We start from the raw sequence: 19,677 nt of genomic DNA on the forward strand, positions 1-19,677 counted from the left end.
TTCAGCCTCTGCATCAGCGGTGAGAGTCTGCAGCTCCGCATGTGTGTGTGTGTGTGTGTGTGTGTGTGTGTGTGTGTGTGTGTGTGTGTGTGTGTGTGTGTGTGTGTGTGTGTGTGTGTGTGTGTGTGTGTGTGTGTGTGTGTGTGTGTGTGTGTGTGTGTGTGTGTGTGTATGTAAAGTGGATTACTGAGGAGTGACAGCATGTTTTTCTCCTCTGCTCTGCCTACCGAATAGGCTCATAGATATTCTGTTTCATTCACACGGCTGCAGGAGTGGCTGATTGGCCGTTTCCTGGTTGCTGCCTTTAAAAGTATAAACTGTCAGAGGCGTCTGAGGCGAACGGTGTTTACAGACAGGATCATCCATACAAGGATTTCAGGATGATGCACATGACCGCGCTACGTCAGACAACCAGAATGCAGCTGTGTCTGGATGGGTTTCCCACATATTCATAAAACATCATCATCATCATCGTCATCGTCATCGTCGTCGTTATCATCATCATCATCATCATCATCATCATCGTCCTCATCGTCATCATCATCATCATCATCATCATCATCATCATCACACTCTTTTCATGACTCATTCTTTCACTCCTTTTTTGTTGCTGACATTTCACCAACAGCTTTAGCTGAAGTTGCACTCGGGATCCCAGAATGCAATGCACTTAGTGATAAACTGGTGGCTTTCAGGAGCAGGAGGGATTTTTCCGTACCATTGGTCGCTTAGCTTTTGTCTGACTTTACAGATGATTTAGATTTCCTTCACCTGAACGTCGTCTCTGGATATCACAGAAACATTTTTCTCTCATGGTTTCTATGAAGTCTTGGTCAAATCTGCAAGCTAAATATCTGTAGTGTTGCTGAAGAGTGAGTCATGGGAATGAGGTTGTTGTGGAGAGAAGAAAGCACTTACAGACATTTACATGTGGGGTCACGATGACCGTTTGTGCACATCTCTACTTGTGAAAGGCACTACATCAGAGGCTCCGACAACATCCATTTTGGTTTTCTACCATCTGAAGCCATAGCTGAGAGCAAATAACCATCTGCCTCTGTTTGCCTTTTCTCTGTCAGGTGTTGGTGCAACAGGACATTCTCCCCCTTAAGATGTAAAACTGAAATAATGCAAATGAAGGAATGCTGGGTTTGCAGCTTCACTTTGATTGGATTTCCTGTTGGAGCATTATTAGCTGCAACAAATCAACAGTTTTCTATATGGGTGTAAAAACCACAGCAGCACATACATATTTCTAATCCTGACCCAAAACGAGTAAGTAAGTGGCCATGGGTATTCTGAACCTCCCACTGCTGATTATTATTTATCCTACTCTAAAATACTTTTACAGACATGTTAATTTGTTCATTTTAATAAAAATGTGATAAATGGAAAAGAGACAGTGAGAGAAATGTTTGAACTAAGCCAAGTGAAGTTTCATCTTCTGTGGTGTAATATTTCAAATAGAACAACCTGGAAAATACGTGAAATATTTTCTTTTGAGACTTAAATCTGAGGGTTTCTATAAATAATGTTTTAAATCTGAGGGTTTCTGTAAATAATGTTTGCATTTTTTTCTAATTAATCGACTCAACCCCATATTTACCTCGCTGCTGCTTCATACTTTGCTATGTGCCTCATGTTCTTCAAAGACTTTTGGGAAGTGTTTGACAGAGTTTCAGATGTTGTTGTTTATTCATTAGCTGGCTTTGATCATGCAAAAACAGCTCAGTATTTTTAAAACAGAGTGAATCCGGGACAAAATTCATAGAAGAGCACGTGTGTTTTCTTTCATCCAACAGTCTTTCTAATCACTCAGCAGAAGCTGAAGGAGCCAGACTTCAAACAGCCGTCAGAATGAACTATCATTATGCCATCGACAAGGAAAGGTCGCTTTGAAAACTACAGGGTATTAAAGGTAAACATCAGAAAATGCTATTTTTCTGCACAACGGATTTCTTGCATCATACAGAAAGTAAATTACGGCATTTTCAGGCTATCATGAGTGGGATAGAAGAAAATGACTTTAAATCAGAATTTTTCAGAACCAAAATTTTACAAAAACTAATCTAATCAACACCCACAAGGAACCACGAGATGGTTCCTTATGGGAGTGATCTGAATCCTTTTGAGCTTTCACCTCCAAGTCTGAATATTCTGGACAAAAAATGCTTATGATGCATTTTATCATCTTTCCTAATGACAAACACGGCTGAACGGATTCAAGCCTTGACTTTAGTTCTAATGATCCTGTAATTAGTCAAATCCAGACACTAAGGCCTAGTCCACACGTAGCCGGGGTTTTTTAAAAACGAATATCCGCCCCTCCAAAAACTTGCATCCACACCACCGCGTTTTAAAAAAAACTCTGTCCACACGTACCCGGATAAATACGTTGTTAAGGACATGCCAGAGCTGTAGGCGGCAGTACTTCCCCCGTTCTTAACCTCGTCCTTCGTCTGTGGTCTTCCGCAAGGAGCAGTAATTCCACTTGCAAAAACAAACAAGCAGAAAGCGCTTGGACAATTGATGGATCGGGTAGTGACAGAGCGCAGCTCTGAGGGCTTCCATGCTGCCGGCTAGTGTAAACACAGGTCGCACACGTGATGTCAGCATTTTTTTGTCGCGGAAAGTGACGTTGCGGACCTTAAAACTCCGGTTTTGTCCGTCCACACGCAGACACCCAAAACGGAGAAAACGCAGATCTTCACTTTGGCCGGAGTTTTTAAAAAGATCCGTTTTCGTGTGAAAAAACTCCGTTTTCGTGTGGATGACAGGCCAAAACGTAGAAAAATATCTGCGTTTTGGCAGATCCCCGGCTACGTGTGGACAGGGCCTAGCTTATGAACTTAAAGGTCTGCAACCCTGGTATTTGAGGTCCCTATCCAGCAAGTTTTGATGCTTCTCTGCTTCAACACCACCAATTGTATTCAGCAGGTGATTAACAGGCTTTTGTAGGGCCTGATGACACAATGAACAGGTGATTCAACCATTGCATCACATTTGTTGGGGTTGGAAACCCCAGTTGTAGATGGTTTTCCAACCCACAGTCTGTGAAGAATCATGATGTTTCCACTTCCAACACTGAAACTCTGGAGCTCCTCAGGGATGTGTCCTTGTCCCCACCTCCTTTTCACATGACTGACGTGATTGTACTGTATGTCTTGGTGATTGCATAGTAAAGTTCACATTTGTCTCTGCTGATCCATAAGAATTTATAGAGGACAGTATAGAGGAGGTTGATGTAAGTAATCATGATTTTTAAACCGATTCCTCCCTTCTGACAATGTTACCAGACCTTTACGTTGAACCTTTCCACCAGACAAACGTGTGTTGTGTAGCATCCGTAAAGCAAAGTGCTTGGCAATTAGCTGTCATTATATTGGATGGCATGTCTTTCTGGGAGAATCCTGGAAGCATTGCTTACACTTTGAGTCAATTTATTGCAAAATAAAACAAAAAAGAAACAACAGAACTTTATGGATACATGCCACCCTCTTTCTCTCTTTGCTTGTAATCTGGTGAACTCCTGAAATCCCACATCGTGTTGCAATTCTCCTGTGATTTCATGACCTCACAGGACCCGCTGCAAGGAACACTTTTGCTGCAGTTAGTTTTTGAAATACCCCCGGTACGAAGGGAGTTTGTGGGGAAAATGTGTCTATTTGCTCCCGCATCCAGTTGAAAGGCTGGGAAAAGGACACACCCCATTTTTGTGATGGCTCTAAAAAACTGTCTCATCAGATATCCCTGCCATGTGGGGTTTGTTAAGAGAACTTTGGTCTGCTTTGAGGCACGTCAGGATGGCTCTAACCCAAAACTGGGGACGTTAAACACCTGTGACCGTCTGAGTCTGACAGTGAGGACAAGCACTGCTTCTTGAATGTGACGTGTAGCCAGTCAGAAAGCAAGGTTACAGAAGCACGCTGCACGCTCCTCCTCCGCCATATTGGTTTACTCTGAAGTCACTTTTGATTTTGAGAGGTTTTGTGGGATTTCCCATCTAATCTGGGAATTTTCAGAAGTGAAATTGATTTGGAGTGTAGTGTGTAGCTTTATCAGCACACCAAACACTGTAGGACTAAAACCCTACGTCGACATGGTCAGGACATAGAAGGGGGTGTGCGGCTAAATAAGTTTGGGAACCACTGATTTAGAATAAAGCAGCTTTTGAACACTTTCTTTGTTTTTCTTCCAGTAAGTGTGACTCATAGAAGAAAGGGTAAAGTTTATAAGCCTGGTGCCAAGAGAAACATTTGGAGTATATTACAGCGAAACACAATAGCTCTTATGGGAGGTGGAACACAAGACTTTTTCAATTGGTTTTGTTTTAAAGGGAGTAAAGGGGCATCAAGGAGCCCATGAAAGCAATTCTTTTTACCCATCCCAGAGAAACTAAAACCAATCTCCCACCATCTTGTACATGTACACCAGGGAATGCTTTACTGGCTGTGTTGCCTTTGATTTTCTTCTTCTTCTACTTCTCGCAAGCAAACAGCTCCTAGAAAAATCTGACACAGCCTTTAAATTAGTGCGAGCTTCATTGGACATTCATGGAGGGTTTTTGTTTTAGAGGACTTCCTATCAAAACAAACACAAAAACATGAAAAAGGTCAGTTCTGAATGCAAAGCGTGGTTGACTCTGGAGAGGAAAATATGTCAGACTTTTGAAGTCAGATAAATCAAAGACTCCTTTTTGTCTAAAAATGTCACTTTTCCCTGCACTGCCGGTCTTCTGACTCTTCCTCCTTCTCTGAAGAAGCTTGATACAGCGGTGTCAGCATTCACCCTTTTGAACAACCTGTGTGTGTGTGTGTGTGTGTGTGTGTGTGTGTGTGTGTGTGTGTGTGTGTGTGTGTGTGTGTGTGTGTGTGTGTGTGTGTGTGTGTGTGTGTGTGTGTGTGTGTGTGTGTGTGTGTGCAAGCCTCTGTTAGGGAGAGCATCAGGTACAGAATAACCAGATGAATGAAAACTCCAAAGAACACTGTAATCAAGTGGCTTCCCCCTGAGACGACAGGATCAACCATGCATGTCTGAACATTACGGCTGTGCAACAGCTGCATAGCAATAAAACCATCAAACATTTCAATTTTGAATGAGCATTGTGTATGTGTCCTGCAGCAACATTTCACATTGACCTGGGCAAATTGCATGAGAACAAGGAGGAGGCATGGATGCAGAATGAGCCCTGCATGCTTTTGGAAGAAAAATAAGCTAAATAAGCCTCTCTATATGCTGACTCATGCATGGAATCCAGATCACTCGAGTGCAGGAAAAAGGCAACAAGCTGCACTGCTCTCAGACAGGAGTTGTGCTCTAAATCTTCAAAAAAATTAAACGTTAAAAGATTTTTTTTGTTACAGTTTTATAACAGGCCTTACACGGACAAGCACCACCATACATTGGTGGTCTTCTCAGTCCCTACACCCCAGCAGGTCCCTGAGGTCCAGTGCCCAAAGCCTACTGGTTGTACAGCGCACCAGGCTGAAGACCACAGGTGACAGATCATTTGCTGCTGTGCTAAGATGTTATCATAAAGTTAAACCAAAAGGCTTTAAGTGAGTCTCTGTGTTACATTCATGTTATATTAAAGAGCTTGTGCTGCAAGTCAAAAGTGACAGAGGTCTTCCGTCTAATAAACGGAGGCTTTCCTGTGCTGGATTTTCTTTTTTGCCCAATTAATATAAAAATAATAACTCTCCTATCCTAAAAAAGACTAAAACACACATTCAGTGAGCGCAATGAAAACGAACAAAAAAAAGGATGCCGTAGCTTCTTAAGAGTACAAGAAATAACTTCTGGGTTGCTCCTGTTTACTGGCTTCAAAGCTTAACAAAACACTCCATTTTGCTGGCCAGTGTTAATGTACAAATGCAGCGTTAGCTCGGTGCAGACTCGGCAACCTCACAAACTCACAAACTCAGATTGTGAACAGCAACTTCTCCCCTCTTTAGTTTAACCCCAGCTGGCTGAGAAGTAAATCTGGTTCAGTGCAACCTTCCTTCCAACATGACTAAGACATTAGACTGTTTTGACTATATCACAATAGAAATAGATTAATATTTTAATAGTGCCTTTCCAACTCAATGGAGAATCTGCTGTTAGCTCCAGAAAGATCTTTAGCTCTGAGGTCTTGTTTGAGTTTTTTCTGGCTAAGTGAATTACAGTTTGGGTGAATTATAAACTTGTATCAGGGTGCCTTCTTCGGGTCAGGGATGAGGTCCTGCCTCACGTGGAGGAGTTTCTCGCAGTCTTTTTCACTGTGAGGGAAAGATGAAGTGTGAGATCGACAGGCGGATTGGTGCTGAATCTGAAGTGATGCGGGTGTTGTACCGGTCTGTTGTGGTGAAGAGAGAGTTGAGCCGCGAAGCTCTCGATTTACCGGTCTATTTACGTTCCTACCCTCACCTATGGTCACGAGCTTTGGGTAGTGACCGAAAGAACAAGATCACGGATGCAAGTGGCCGAAATGAGTTTTATCTGCAGGGTGGCTGGGCTCTCCCTTAGAGATAGAGTGAGAAGCTTGGTCATCTGGGAGGGGCTCAGAGTAGACCTGCTGCTCCTCCGCATTGAGAGGAGACAGTTGAGAGGGCTCAGGTATCTGATTAGGATGCCTCCCTGGTGAGGATTTCTGGGCACGTTTATGTTTATGTTTATGTATTTAGCAGACGCTTTTGTCCAAAGCGACTTACAAGTGATAATCGGAATGTTGCCCTTGAGGCTAACAACAACAATAACAACAACAACTTGACATCAATCATGGAGAGGAGGGAACAAGGACTGGACAGTAGACAGGGGGGACGGGTGCAGGGAGGGTGCTAGTTTAGAAGATGCTCTCTGAAGAGCAGGGTCTTCAGTAGTTTCTTTAAAATTGATAAGGAAGCCCCTGTTCTGGTAGTGCTTGGAAGGTCATTCCACATTTGTGGAACGAGGCATGAGAAGAGTCTGGATTGTCCTGAACGTGGTGTAGGCACTGCTAGCCGACGATCCTGTGATGACTGGAGCGGCCGGGCCGAGACGTAAGCCTTTGCAAGAGGCACGTCCAAACGGGAAGAGGCCTTAAGGGAGACCCAGGACACGTTGGAGGGACTATGTATCTCGCCTGGCCAGGGAATGTCTTGGGATTCCCCTGGAAGAGCTAGCTCAAGTTACTGGGGAGAGGGAGGTCTGGGCCTCCCTGCTTAGGCTGCTGCCCCCAGATGGATGGATGAATGGATATCGGGGGAATTATAGCAATGTCTAAAAGCAGTTTTAAAACTTTGGATCTAAACCAAAGTTTTACGCTTCTTCATCTTTCTCCACATTTTCAGTTTAGAGAAGAACAGACAGAATAAATTAAATCTCCCTCAGAGACATAAAATGCTTCATATTTTTCTTTTTGACAGTAATCGACACAGAAACTACTGTTTAAAACATTTTGAAAGCTTGAATAACACACACACACACACACACACACACACACACACACACACACACACAATTGTTTGTTAAAAACTAAAGTTAATAATTTTCTGAGATAAATTCAGGAGATTTCCTGCTCAGTTGGAAATCTGCTAAGTAACACTTATGTAGAATCAGTCTAGTTAATAAAATGGTTAAAGGTCAAGTTCACTCATATTTTAATACATTTGCAGATATTTCTCTAATGGATTCCTAAGCAGACAGCAGACAGAGAACGCTGGATGGGTTTGGACGTGATGCTTTAATCACAGCTTCAAATAAAACATGTGTCAGACAGATGATTAATGAAACCATGGGCTGTAATTATTCATTCAGAACAGGTGTGTGTGTGTGTGTGTGTGTGTGTGTGTGTGTGTGTGTGTGTGTGTGTGTGTGTGTGTGTGTGTGTGTGTGTGTGTGTGTGTGTGACAGTATTTGTGTTGTAAATTGCTGCCATATTAAGTAGAAGTTGAATAAATGTTTCAACAATGTTAAAATATGTGTGATTTATGTAAAACCCTTAAAACCTTTTTGATTAAAGAACAAACAACTAAGATAAAGTGGCATCCCTTTTTTTGTTTGTTTGTTTTTGTTTTTGAGTTGTTTCTCATTAGAAATGCACAGCTCCAGTTGGATGAAATGATAATAAATCCCACCTACAGACCACATAATAGATGCTGCGCTTCAGTTAAACAGGCCGGGGCCATCAATAAGCTTCAAACCCTTCATCATGACAGAAAAACACAATTCCAGTGGATCTCTTCACCCTCATCTATTTGAACAAAATCGTGATTTAAATATAGACTTAACATTGAAAATCATCCTTCTGCTGCCTCATTAGAATTAAAGATCAAACAACTCAAATAAGTAATTGAATTTTCGTGCCTGTTAGTTTTTATTAAAGACTAAATTGAAACACTTAGAACCAGTTTAACAATCTGAGTCTGTCTGTAACCTTTGAACCTGGTTTGGAGACGTTAAAACATCAACCTGGATTTCCTCCTGCCTCATTTGGCATTCCCCTTTCTCTCCCGCCCGTCCCTCTGCTTCTCCTTTTGCTCTTTGTCGCCCTCTTGCTCTTTCCCCAGATGTGTGTGGGTGGACGTTTCGCTGAAACCCTTCAGACTCTGTAACGAACCACAGATTGCACTCAAACTCCAACATGATTACCGACCCCCCCCTGCTGTGATAAATGCATGACCAAACATCATAAACACCTGTTTATACATCAGGATTCTGTCGTTTGTTGCAGCTGCTGCTGGTTTTATGATGGTTCACCTGTTTCAGTAACATTTGTTTTTGTGGTTTGATGCTGAACGTCTCATAAAAACACATTTCCCACTTTGCTTTTTAGACAGATTTATCACAGATTTAGGAGTTTTAATTCTGATTCTTTAATACGACAGACTTTAAAATGTGTCCACAAAGTTGAATTCTGCTTTAACTTTGTGTTTAAAACAAAAAGCTGCACCTTTTGTTCTCCTTCCTAAACCAACGTTCCAGTTCTTTTATTTTCATTTGTCTCGTGAGCTTTGGGTGAGACTCTGGGTGTTACATTTGTGACAGTTTTATTTTTTTATTTTTTTTTTTTTTTGCTGTTGTGAGCGCTGTCTCAGGGACATTTCTCTGTCTGGAGTGAAGAAGAACTTAAGCAGAAGGTTTGATTCATCTAAATACAAAAAACTTGTGCCAAAAACTCTGCTTCCTGTAAGTAAACCTGCCTGCTCAGTGATATATCCAGCTGTTGCCTTGCATCAAGAAGGAAAGCCGCCTCTCAGCAAGACGTGTGCCTAACATGCCCATCAGTTTCATTTGCACCCTTAAAGGTACATCAGCTGTTAATGTGTGAGGGAATGGTTGCACTGGACTGGTTACCTGTCCAGGCATGACCCCGCCTCCTGCCCAATGACTGCTGCAGGTGATATTTAAAGAGGAAGTCAACCCCTACCAGAGTCTAACTCCACTCCAACTTCATGTTTGAAAAATGCAACACATGCTGTTGCCTGGCAGACCGAGAAGGCGGAGCTGCTAACAAATACACACACACACGGGCTCACAACAGCATTGTGACATCATAATGTACAAGTTTACATCATAGCATACCTCTTAGCCAATAGCGGTGGCAGATTTAAATTAAAATACAGTGCAGAGTTTTTGCCTGACAATGGCACAACACTGCCAGTTTCAGGCAGAATATTTAAATTTTAACTAAGATGCACTGAAGTGCCAAATTATTGCCGACACGTGTCAGCAGCACGATTAGACACTCGTTTATTTAGTTTATCAGCAAAAAAAGTTTATTTGAGGGTGACTTGCTATTTGACATCCTCTAGAAGCAGATTCAACATTTTCCTGATTTTCTAAAACTTTATGCTTCTGAATTGAAGCTCAGAAGTAGGAAGTGGACAGGAGAGAGGTTAGTGCTCAGGTCAAACCTTTACAGTGTGTCTGAAGGAGTAGAGGACATGGTTGTTTTTTTTATTTTGAACAAAGAAGATCATTTTTTGAGAGAGCAGTGAAAGTGGCCATCTTTGTAAAAAATAAATAAATAAAAAACACTGTACATGTGATAAACAAATACCCTGAAGACCATCAGGATGAAGGGAGGAAGCTGACTCAGCTGGCTCTGACACCAACACTGCTCATGTGCTTCCTCTGTGAGTGGAGTGCGTCAGAGGGTAGCTGGACGATGGCAGCCCAAACCCAGCAGGCCCGTGGGAACCAGCACCACTGACAAAGGCTAATTACAATCAAAACATAGAGTGTTACCAGCATTCATTAGGGATTATATGTGGAGATGTAATCCAGTTAAGTGCTTAGCTGATGCTTCCTGGGTGTTTAAATCTAACCATATCCACCAGAGGCATCCGTTTGGGTCAACTGAATGTTCGCCATCTGCTTTTCATAATCAAGTCATGCCTTTCTCATTTGATTTGTCGGTGAAATTGGAAATTAGTTTCTCGTTTGAAAGCCATCTGACCAGAAGGGTTGCTTCATTTAACCTCCTGCGGGGAATGATGGAGTGGAGCCCGGCTGTTTTCACCAAAGTGATAAAGAGGTGCAGCTGGAGGTCCTGGAAGACTCTCAGCGGGCGTTTAGTCTGGGACGCTTCGGTGAAGGTTGATGATGTGTTTGCAGCTCCTCGTGCATCCTTAATAACAAACAGAGCTGGAAATCGGACAGCAGTGGGCAAAAGTTGGGAGGTGGCCTTCTGGGATTTTTCCTGGTAACCACAATAATTTCATTTATTTCATTCAAAAATCCTTAAAATGCTCATGTGGGTAAAACCTTTAGATTTGGGTTTTACACACTTGGTGGAAACACAAACATGCGAGAAATTTTGTGTTGGAATTGTACTCCATTGGTATGCATGATTTTACATGCGTGCACATTTTTGTGTGAAAGTGTCTTAGTCAGTTTGCACTGTTTCCTTTGTTTTGTTCCTAATTATGTCATTCTCTGATTGTTGAGATTTTGTTTCTTAGTTTCTCCAAGCTGAGAAAGGTTATTGTCATATTTGTGATGTCTGCAAAGACTCAGTTCTTCATGTAGTATTTAGTTTTTTCAAAGTTGTTAAAACATCCTTCAGCACACGGCACTGGGCCTTCAATTAGGCTAGGGTCTGTTTCCAGTGAGATACTGGTATGAGACAGAGGTTGATCAGGTCTGATTTCCTGTGACACATTCACACATGCATGTTTACTGTGAAAATATTAAACTAACCAGCAAGCTGTTTCATTTGTATTCTTGACACCAGGAACGACAAAAACCGTGCTAACCTAGTAAAGTCGATCTTTTTGATTCTCTGGCGTGGCGCTGAGAGCTTTGAGGTGAAGGCCGTGTTGTAAATATTTTTTTGACCTCACTGTTTGGTCAGGTTTTCTGTCTGCAGCCTGTTCCTCATTTTAAAAATCTGACCATTGATGTTTTGGTCTTTGGTCAGCTGGACAGATCAGACAGGAGGGAATTACACCGACGGCCAGTAGGGGTCAGAGTCTGAAGCTGTGCAGACGTCTTCAGATCACTTAGATGATGAAGCAAGGATTCATTCATACTGTAATTTTCACACGTCACCGAAGCCCAGTCAGTCTTTTACTCTGCTGACGGCAGATTCAATAAAATGATTAAATGGGTCAATTAGGCAAAAGATAGGAGAAATGTATCCAGTAGCTCCTCCTGATATAAAAGAGACAAAAAACAATAAAATCACACACACACACACACACACACACACACACACACACACACAGACATGCACCCATACATACACACACATGCACACGCACGCATACACACACACACACACACACACATACACACGTGCACACACACATGCACATGTACACATACGTACATTTGCATGCACACATACACACACACATAAGCACGCATGCATGCACGCACACAGACACACACTCTCTCTCACACACACACACACACACACACACACACACACACACACACACACCTTAAAAGACATTCTTAAAGAACATATTTTTTTTTACACATTTTCTGCTTCTGGTGAGAAACGCCGTCCTGTCGTTCTCCATCTTCTCCTTGATATTTTTTGGAGCTGGGAGAACATCTTTGTTCTGTCACTCATACAAAACTTTTCCTGTTACATCTAACAAGCAAATGGAGCTGAGATTTCATTTCTTTGCAACATTGTTGTTTATATGTATCTGTAAAAGTTACCCTAACTGTGTTTCAGTGGCTTTTGTAAAAGTTGGTGACATATTGAAAAAAATAGCATGAGGAAAGACAGAACTGGATCTTCACAAACACACATTTGTTGTTTGTTTGCCTGTTTCACAATTTTTACGTTTTTTTTTTTTGTTGTTGTTGGACTTTTTGGATTTTTTAAAACTTTGATTAAGTGAATTTGAACAGAACAGCCTCCCAGAGGCAATACGGCTGGAGCTTATAAACATCTCCTCTTTATTTGTTTTAAATAATTGTGCTAGAAAACTCACTAATGCAATACCGGTGTGTTTGTTTAATTCAGGCTTTGTTTAGTTGGTTTGTTCCATTTTTAATGCGCCAAACTGGGCCAATGTTTCGGATCAGGTCTGACATTGTTGAGGACATTGTTTCTGAATTATTTATTGTGCTGTGACATATTTTTGAAGACCTGACGAAAGTTTTCTGGAAGCAGCTGCAAACACTGTGCTTTTTTATTTCATCCCATAAATAATCCCTTCACTGTGAGTTCATCAGCTTCCTGCCAGTTAGTGATCAAAAGCAGCAGCATGAATCTGGACTGAAGTTTCCAGACCTGCGCTAAATAATTGACTTAATGCAGGTAGAGTTGAGAGGATTAACACACTCTTGTCATTGTGTCTGTTCAGAGACAGTGTTAGAGTTCATGCAACTAAATCCAACTAATCTGCAGGATTTCAAATTCAATTCAAATTCTAAATTCAAAAATATTTTATTAATCCCAGGGGGAAATTTGAGTTTCAGTACACACAATTCTGAGATCAGACATACATGGACAAAGACACATGACAAGAATTGGTGACTGTGGTCATTCCCAACCCGAGTCGCGCTACCTTAATAGATCAAGAGTGTTTTTATGAGAATAGAGTCAGGGGGAGGGGAAAAAACGGCACTTCAGTTACCCTCCACAGGGAGGGCAGCTTTGCTATGCAAAAAACAAAACAAAAAAACAAAAAAAAAACACCTCAGACAGAAATGCAACAGACTTAAGACATCACACAACATTAGTGTCCACTAGGTGGGGAGGTAGGGTTGGGACTCTCCTCACTTCAGTGCGTGCAGCCACATGGAGCAGCGCTCATCACCTCCGTTTGGACGGGGAGGGAGATAATGGGTTAGAGGGCACAGTGACTCCTAGATACGGTTCCACGGCCTTCACCGGTCACAGTCCCGCCCAGGTTGGGATAGGGAGAAGAGTTGCCATAGCGATGGCAACATTCCACATTTCTTCTGAGGGGGGAGATTTCACTTCAGCCTCACAGGCTCCAAGTTCACCAGATTCAGATAAAAATTGTTTTGGGGACTGACAGAGATAGTTTCCTCTCTGCCTTAGAGTTCTGTTGGTCTACAACCCATCTAGGTCCAATAATGGAGTAATTAATCAATCCCAATCGTGCTGATACGTCCACTCGCTCCACCTTTTGTGCCAGAGTCTGAATCTCAGCCAAAGTTCCAAGCTCATGACTCATCTCGACAATTATATGAGTTTGTATGTTCACAGCACGATGCATTCCATCCCTGAGCTCTGGGATTGAGCCAATATTCCTCGAAAGCTTGTTAATTTTCCGGTAAGCCAGGTAACCACTCAGGCCAAACAGCAGGAATCCCGACACCAAAACGCTGAATATCCAAATATCTTCAGAATCCTCTACAGACAGTTGAGAGAGCCATATCAGGTTCCACTGATTCCAGGAGTCCATGATATACCCATCTGGCTCTGTCCCAGAGGGGCATCCGGGAGCCCCTTCTCCCGTTCTCATCGTTGAAAAACTTTTGTCAATCGCGTTGAGAGACCAACTGACCAGATCCTTTTTTTAAATAATTTCCAGTTTCCAGAGAAAATGCAGAGAGTGCCGTGCACAAGACAGGACAAAGCCTTGGGATGAGAAGGGAGGGAGAGGAGAAAGAAGTGTCTGTACACTCCAAGAGCTGACAAAAACACTTCTGGCAGAAATTAAAATGATAGAGTTTTACGATACTTTTGTCCAAGCATTTAGGAATTCCAGTCAGTCCCACAATAATTAGTGCCACATCCTGGGAATCATGCTCCTGTTGGCGTTTCTGTGCTGCTCTGATCCTGCTGCACTACTTTAATGGTTTGTTGTTGCATTGTGGGATTGAAGCAGCAGTGGGTGCTGTTGCATTTGGTTGCATCAATTCCTACAAAAGAGAAGAACTCCTTGGCAAACAGAGAACGGTAAAAAAAAACTTAAACTGGATAAAATACAGAAGATAGAAGATACCGGATGTGGCAGAAAGAAAAGAAGTCAAGCAGATATAAGGAATGTTGGTGTGTTGCAGGAACTGTCACGTTGTGGGGACGGTTAGGAGGAGGTTTGGACCCAACATGCAGATTGCCCAGGATGACACAAGGCAGGAGTAGATATATAAAGAAAAAGCCTTTTATTTTAGGATGAACCCAAAATGAACATAAAATCCAAAAGGGCAGGAAGCCAAAGTCCAAAAATCAGGAATTTCAAAAACACAAGAGGAACGAGCAGACTGACAGAATAAATCACACTAACAACAACAATGTACTGACAAGACACAGAGACAAGACAGGGCTTAAATACACTGGGGCATAATGGGAGGCAGATGAGCTGCAGGTGTGTGGAGTGTGTGGGGAGGACCAGTTGAAAGCAACGACTAATCATGGAACTAACATGACCTAAGAGTAAACCTAAAAACAGCAAAGCAACCATATAACAAATTCTAAAGGGAAGGAACTACAAAGACCGGTGGGAAAAAACACACTAAAGAGACTAATGGAATGAACAGCTGAAACTATAAAAACAGCAGAGGGGTGACTGGGGGAAGGAACACAGGACCTGAGAGAGATATCTAGAGAGCTGCAAAAAATGGAGACACATGAGGGAGACGCAGACATGACACATGAGGGCGCTAGAAGACACAAAAGGAGAATCTAAAGAGGGATGGAGAACCTCAGGAGACACATGGGGAAAGACGCAGACACAGACTATGACAGGAACATCTAAAGATAAAGGAGATGACTCAGGGCGGGGATTCATCAGTTTGAGAAGGAGAGGAGGGTGACAAAGTGATAACAGGTGAGAGGGACAAAAAGGATGGAGCAGAGAAGAGACAAGTGGTGGAAAAATGTAAAGAAGCAGCTGAGGGAAAAGGAAGAAGAGGGATGAGGGTGGCTGGGTTTGTGTTCTGTGGCCAGTTATATAAGTAGCATTAATGCTATTACTGCTAATAATGATGATGATTAGGGACTTTCATGTCTCGATTATTTGCCTGAAGTACCAATAAGACTCCTTCACTGATACAGAAACACGATCCTGCTTTTGCTTTATTGTCTTTTCCATGTTGGAGACTTGCAGACAGACGCTTATGTGTGATGCTCTGTGGAAGATCACAGTATAGGGAGACAGTTATAAATGGCCTGTATCTAGGATTATACCCCCCCCCCCCCCCCAAGGTGCTTTACAACACAAATACCCATTCATACACAGGTGGTGATGTAGCCACAGGTGACCTGGGGCTCACTGACAGAGACGAAGCTGACAGACACACACACCGCCGGTCCCTCCGACCACCACCAGCAGAATAGGTGGGTCAAGTCTCTTGCTCAACGGCACTACAGCAGAATTCTTTCCACAATCACTCCTACAACCTTCTGATTACTGGACAAACCCTGGTTTACCCATAACAGGTTCAGTCTCGTTATTCCTCCACGGTGAAGTCTAAACATCAGCAGTCTGGTTTAAACTGTTGCTTTTACAGCATCGCACCCTCTTGACCGATCTCTGGTCTGTTTTTGTCTAACCGTGGATGGCGGTGAAACACAATAGAGATACATTAATATGAGCTGATTATGTTAAAATAAATGGGCACGGGGTTCCATGTTTAAGAAGACAGCAGCTGGAGGAAGCTCCATGTTGGGTTTATGTAACAGATGTTTAACCCTCTCAGGCTCAAAATAAGTTTTGATAAAAGGACGAACAATTAAGTCCTTCAGGGGAACTTCTGAATTAAAAATGCTCATGGAATACGTATGTGGAGTAACCAGATAGGTTGGTTTTAACTGTTGCAAATCTGCAACGCCTGCCTCCAGAGGGTTAAAAACAACCACATGTGGGTTGCAAGCTGCAGAAGCTGCAGAAACACAATGAGCTCATGCTATTTCTGCTGATTTGACTTCTTATTCACACTGAAGCCGAGGAGTTGTTATCAATTAATGAGAGTAAAAGTGAAAGCAACTCAGTTCTTCAGTATTTTATATGTTGCTGGTCTCCTTTAGCCCAGCTCCAGCTCTTGATGGAATGGCTTTAGAGGATAAAAGCAGCAAAGCTGGTACATGTCTACTGCCCTCTGCTGGACAATAACAGAGGGTGAGGGCCAGTTTTATTTCTTTATTAATGCTACAGAAGTACAGGAAATAGTTGTTAACAAATATATGATAATTAGTTTAATCTGACATAGTTTTTTTTTAGAATTTCACATAATAAAACTGTCAAACATTTTGAATGGGGCGAGGAGAAGAACTCCAGAGAAAGTTAGCAGCCTAAAACTTCTTCATCCTGGTTGGAAGATGAGGAAGATCGGAGAGAGGACAGGGAGCTTTGAAAGGTGAGAAGAAGGCAATTAGTGGTTGGTTGGAGGTCTAGAGAGATTTTCCTTCAGTAGATGTTGGAGGTGAGCCTCATTTAGGGAATCATAAATGGAAGTGAAGTGATGTCACAGGAAGTGTTTGGGCTTATTTCATCACTGTCACTGCATTCTGGCAGCTTAGCTGCTGCAAGACGTTTGTTATGCAGAAATAACAGAAAGTCAGAGATGAGAGGATGTGACCTAGATTCAAGGAGTGCAAACATACAGAAGCAAAAGGGGAAAAAAATCACAATAAAAAGGCTCAACTAGAACACAAAAGAGCACAAAAACACGCGACACAAGGTGCTCGGATGGATTCCAATGCATTAATTTGTATTTAATACTGAAGGCAGAAAGTCGCAGGCTTCCTGAAACCTGCATTCATTCATCCATCACCACACTTTGAGATTTCCACGTCTAATCTGAAAAGAAAAGGCACGGCGGATATGAGAGAGACACAAAGAGTGGGGTAAAGTGTCAACGAGAGGGTGGGGGGAAGGAGTGAGGAAGAGAGAGAGAGGAAGCAAGAAATAAGGAGGGGGAAGGAGTGAGGAAGGGAGAGACAGAGTGGCAGAGAGAGAGAGGGTGAGATAAAGAAATGCTCAGTTTTACAATCAAACTCCTAAAATCTTTTTTTTTTAATTGAGTCACTGATTTATTTATTAAACCAGGGGTGTCAAATCCTGGTCCTGGAGGGCCGGTAACCAGCAGGTTTTGTGGTTTTTCTGCTTCAACATGCTTGATTGGCTGGTTGAATCACCTGTGCAGCAGCTCATCAGGCTCTGCAGAAGCCTGTTAATCACCTGCTATTGAAATCAGGTGTGTTGAAGCAGGTTAAAACGAAAACGTGCTGGATACCGGCCCTCGAGGAGCAGGATTGGACACCCCTGTATTAAACTAAGGCCCTGTCCACACGTAGCCGGGGATCTGCCAAAACGTAGATATATTTCTACGTTTTGGCCTGTCATCCACACGAAAACGGAGTTTTTTCACACGAAAACGGATCTTTTAAAAAACTCCGGCCAAAGTGAAGTTCTGTGTTTTCTCCGTTTTGGGTGTCTGCGTGTGGACAGACAAAACCGGAGTTTTAAGGTCCGCAACGTCACTTTCCGCGACAAAAAATGCTGACATCACGTGTGCGACCTGTGTTTACACTAGCCGACAGCATGGATGCCCTCAGAGCTGCGCTCGCTTTATCAATTGTCCAAGCGCTTTTTGCTTGTTTGTTTTTGAAAGCGGAATTACTGCTCCTTGTGGAAGACCACAGACGAATGAGTTGGGCGCCATGTTTCATGTTTCATTGAACGTAAGCAGGAAGACGAAAAGTTACGCTGACTGGATACAATTCGGGGGAAGTACTGCCGCCTACAGGTCTGGCATGTCCTTAACATCGTATTTATCCGGGTACGTGTGGACAGAGTTTTTTTTAACGAGGTGGTGTGGATGCAAGTTTTTGGAGGGGCGGTTATTCGTTTAAAAAAAACCCGGCTACGTGTGGACTAGACCTAACTGACAGGCTGTTTAACTGAAAGAGTGAATTCTAACAAAATAAGGTTCTGAGCATTTCCATTTTTACTGAACACCAACACTGTTCAGACTTTTATTCTGATGATATTTGTCTTCTTTGTAAACCAAAAAAAAAAAAAGGGAATATCTGGTGTGTGTCTGTCACGTCCACAAGGACAGATCTCCTCTGTAGCTGTGTGTGTGTGTGTGTGTGTGTGTGTGTGTGTGTGTGTGTGTGTGTGTGCCTTTCCTGCCAGAGATTCAGCTAATGAGAGCAGAGCTCAATTAATCCAACCGAAGCACTCTCTCTGATGTCTTATACAGGCCTCACACATTAGATGTGTGTGTGTGTGTGTGTGTGTGTGTGTGTGTGTGTGTGTGTGTGTGTGTACACTGTTTTCCACAGAAACATTGTATCATTACCTTGGAATTTGTCGTTAAACAACAGTAACTCCCCAATGAATCACAAAGCTTTACATGAAACTCATTTCTAGAAGGAACTTTTTTCAAGATATTAACATGAAGTCTCTTTTCACACAAAACCCAAAATAACTTTTGCTGCTGCCTTTTTCTGGCATCAAAATGTGTTTTTAAAATTCCCGGACATCATGTGTTAAACCTGTGGCACATATCAAAGGAGATCAGAGAATGACTCCCATTATAATTGTAACTTTTTTGGTAAATAGGGACCCATAGTCTTCAAGTAGATGGCTGTGACATCCTTATTATGACAGAAATTAATTTATTATTGAAGTGACAGGAATGGGCTTCCATAGCTTTCCTGGAACTTGCATAGATGTGCGGATCATGCCTACCGGCGGTCCAGACCACGTCTGTAGGAGTTCCAAACAGAGTCTTCTGGAGTTCACGTAAACAATCGTCATAAAAACTGAGGAAACAACTATTTTTCTGTCATTCTCAAAGCTTTTGGTTACAGCTGTAACCCAGGTTATGACGTTTGTTGGTATTCTACTTTTTTTCTTTCTGATCCGTTAAAAGCAGCCATTTTGGGTCCGTAACACGGATTTCGATTTATTTTCTGCTTTTTAACAACATCCAGGCTTCCTGTTTACTCCTGCTGCTGATTCTATAGGCTCACACCAGCATCTGCTGTCTGGTCTTTTAATTCCTCCCTCAGAAATGACCAGAGTTTGGTCGTGGACCAGAGGAATCGTTCAGCTCACTAAAATCAATAATTCTACACACTGTGTTGCATGCATGCTGTGGAGTCCAGCTCACTGCAGCAGATGTTGCTTTATTTTCTTTTTAAGAGAGTGAACCAAGAGAAAAATCACTCCAAGGGTTCATGAGGGATGCTGAAATCAGCACAAAAACATGTTGTTGCTTTTCCTAAAAGCTATTATAAGTTGCAGTATTAATAAAACCATATTTGCG

The 19,677-nt window shown here is 42.3% G+C and overlaps 1 protein-coding gene across 8 annotated transcripts in view; it reads left to right on the forward strand.

Moving 5' to 3' along the window:
• Positions 1-19,677, forward strand: part of grip2b (glutamate receptor interacting protein 2b) — a 217,787-nt gene that overhangs the window by 82,977 nt on the left and 115,133 nt on the right. For 6 of the 8 annotated variants that reach the window (XM_070549509.1, XM_070549511.1, XM_070549522.1 and 3 more), the window contains exon 1: positions 1-19. This exon is cut by the window's left edge and continues 371 nt beyond it. The exons of the other annotated variants lie outside the window; for them this stretch is intronic. In XM_070549509.1, the coding sequence (XP_070405610.1) occupies positions 1-19 (19 nt within the window). The remainder of the gene's footprint in view (positions 20-19,677) is intronic. 8 annotated transcript variants of the gene reach the window in all.

Source organism: Nothobranchius furzeri, chromosome 3 (assembly GCF_043380555.1).
Source record: "Nothobranchius furzeri strain GRZ-AD chromosome 3, NfurGRZ-RIMD1, whole genome shotgun sequence".
Taxonomy (NCBI): domain Eukaryota; kingdom Metazoa; phylum Chordata; class Actinopteri; order Cyprinodontiformes; family Nothobranchiidae; genus Nothobranchius; species Nothobranchius furzeri.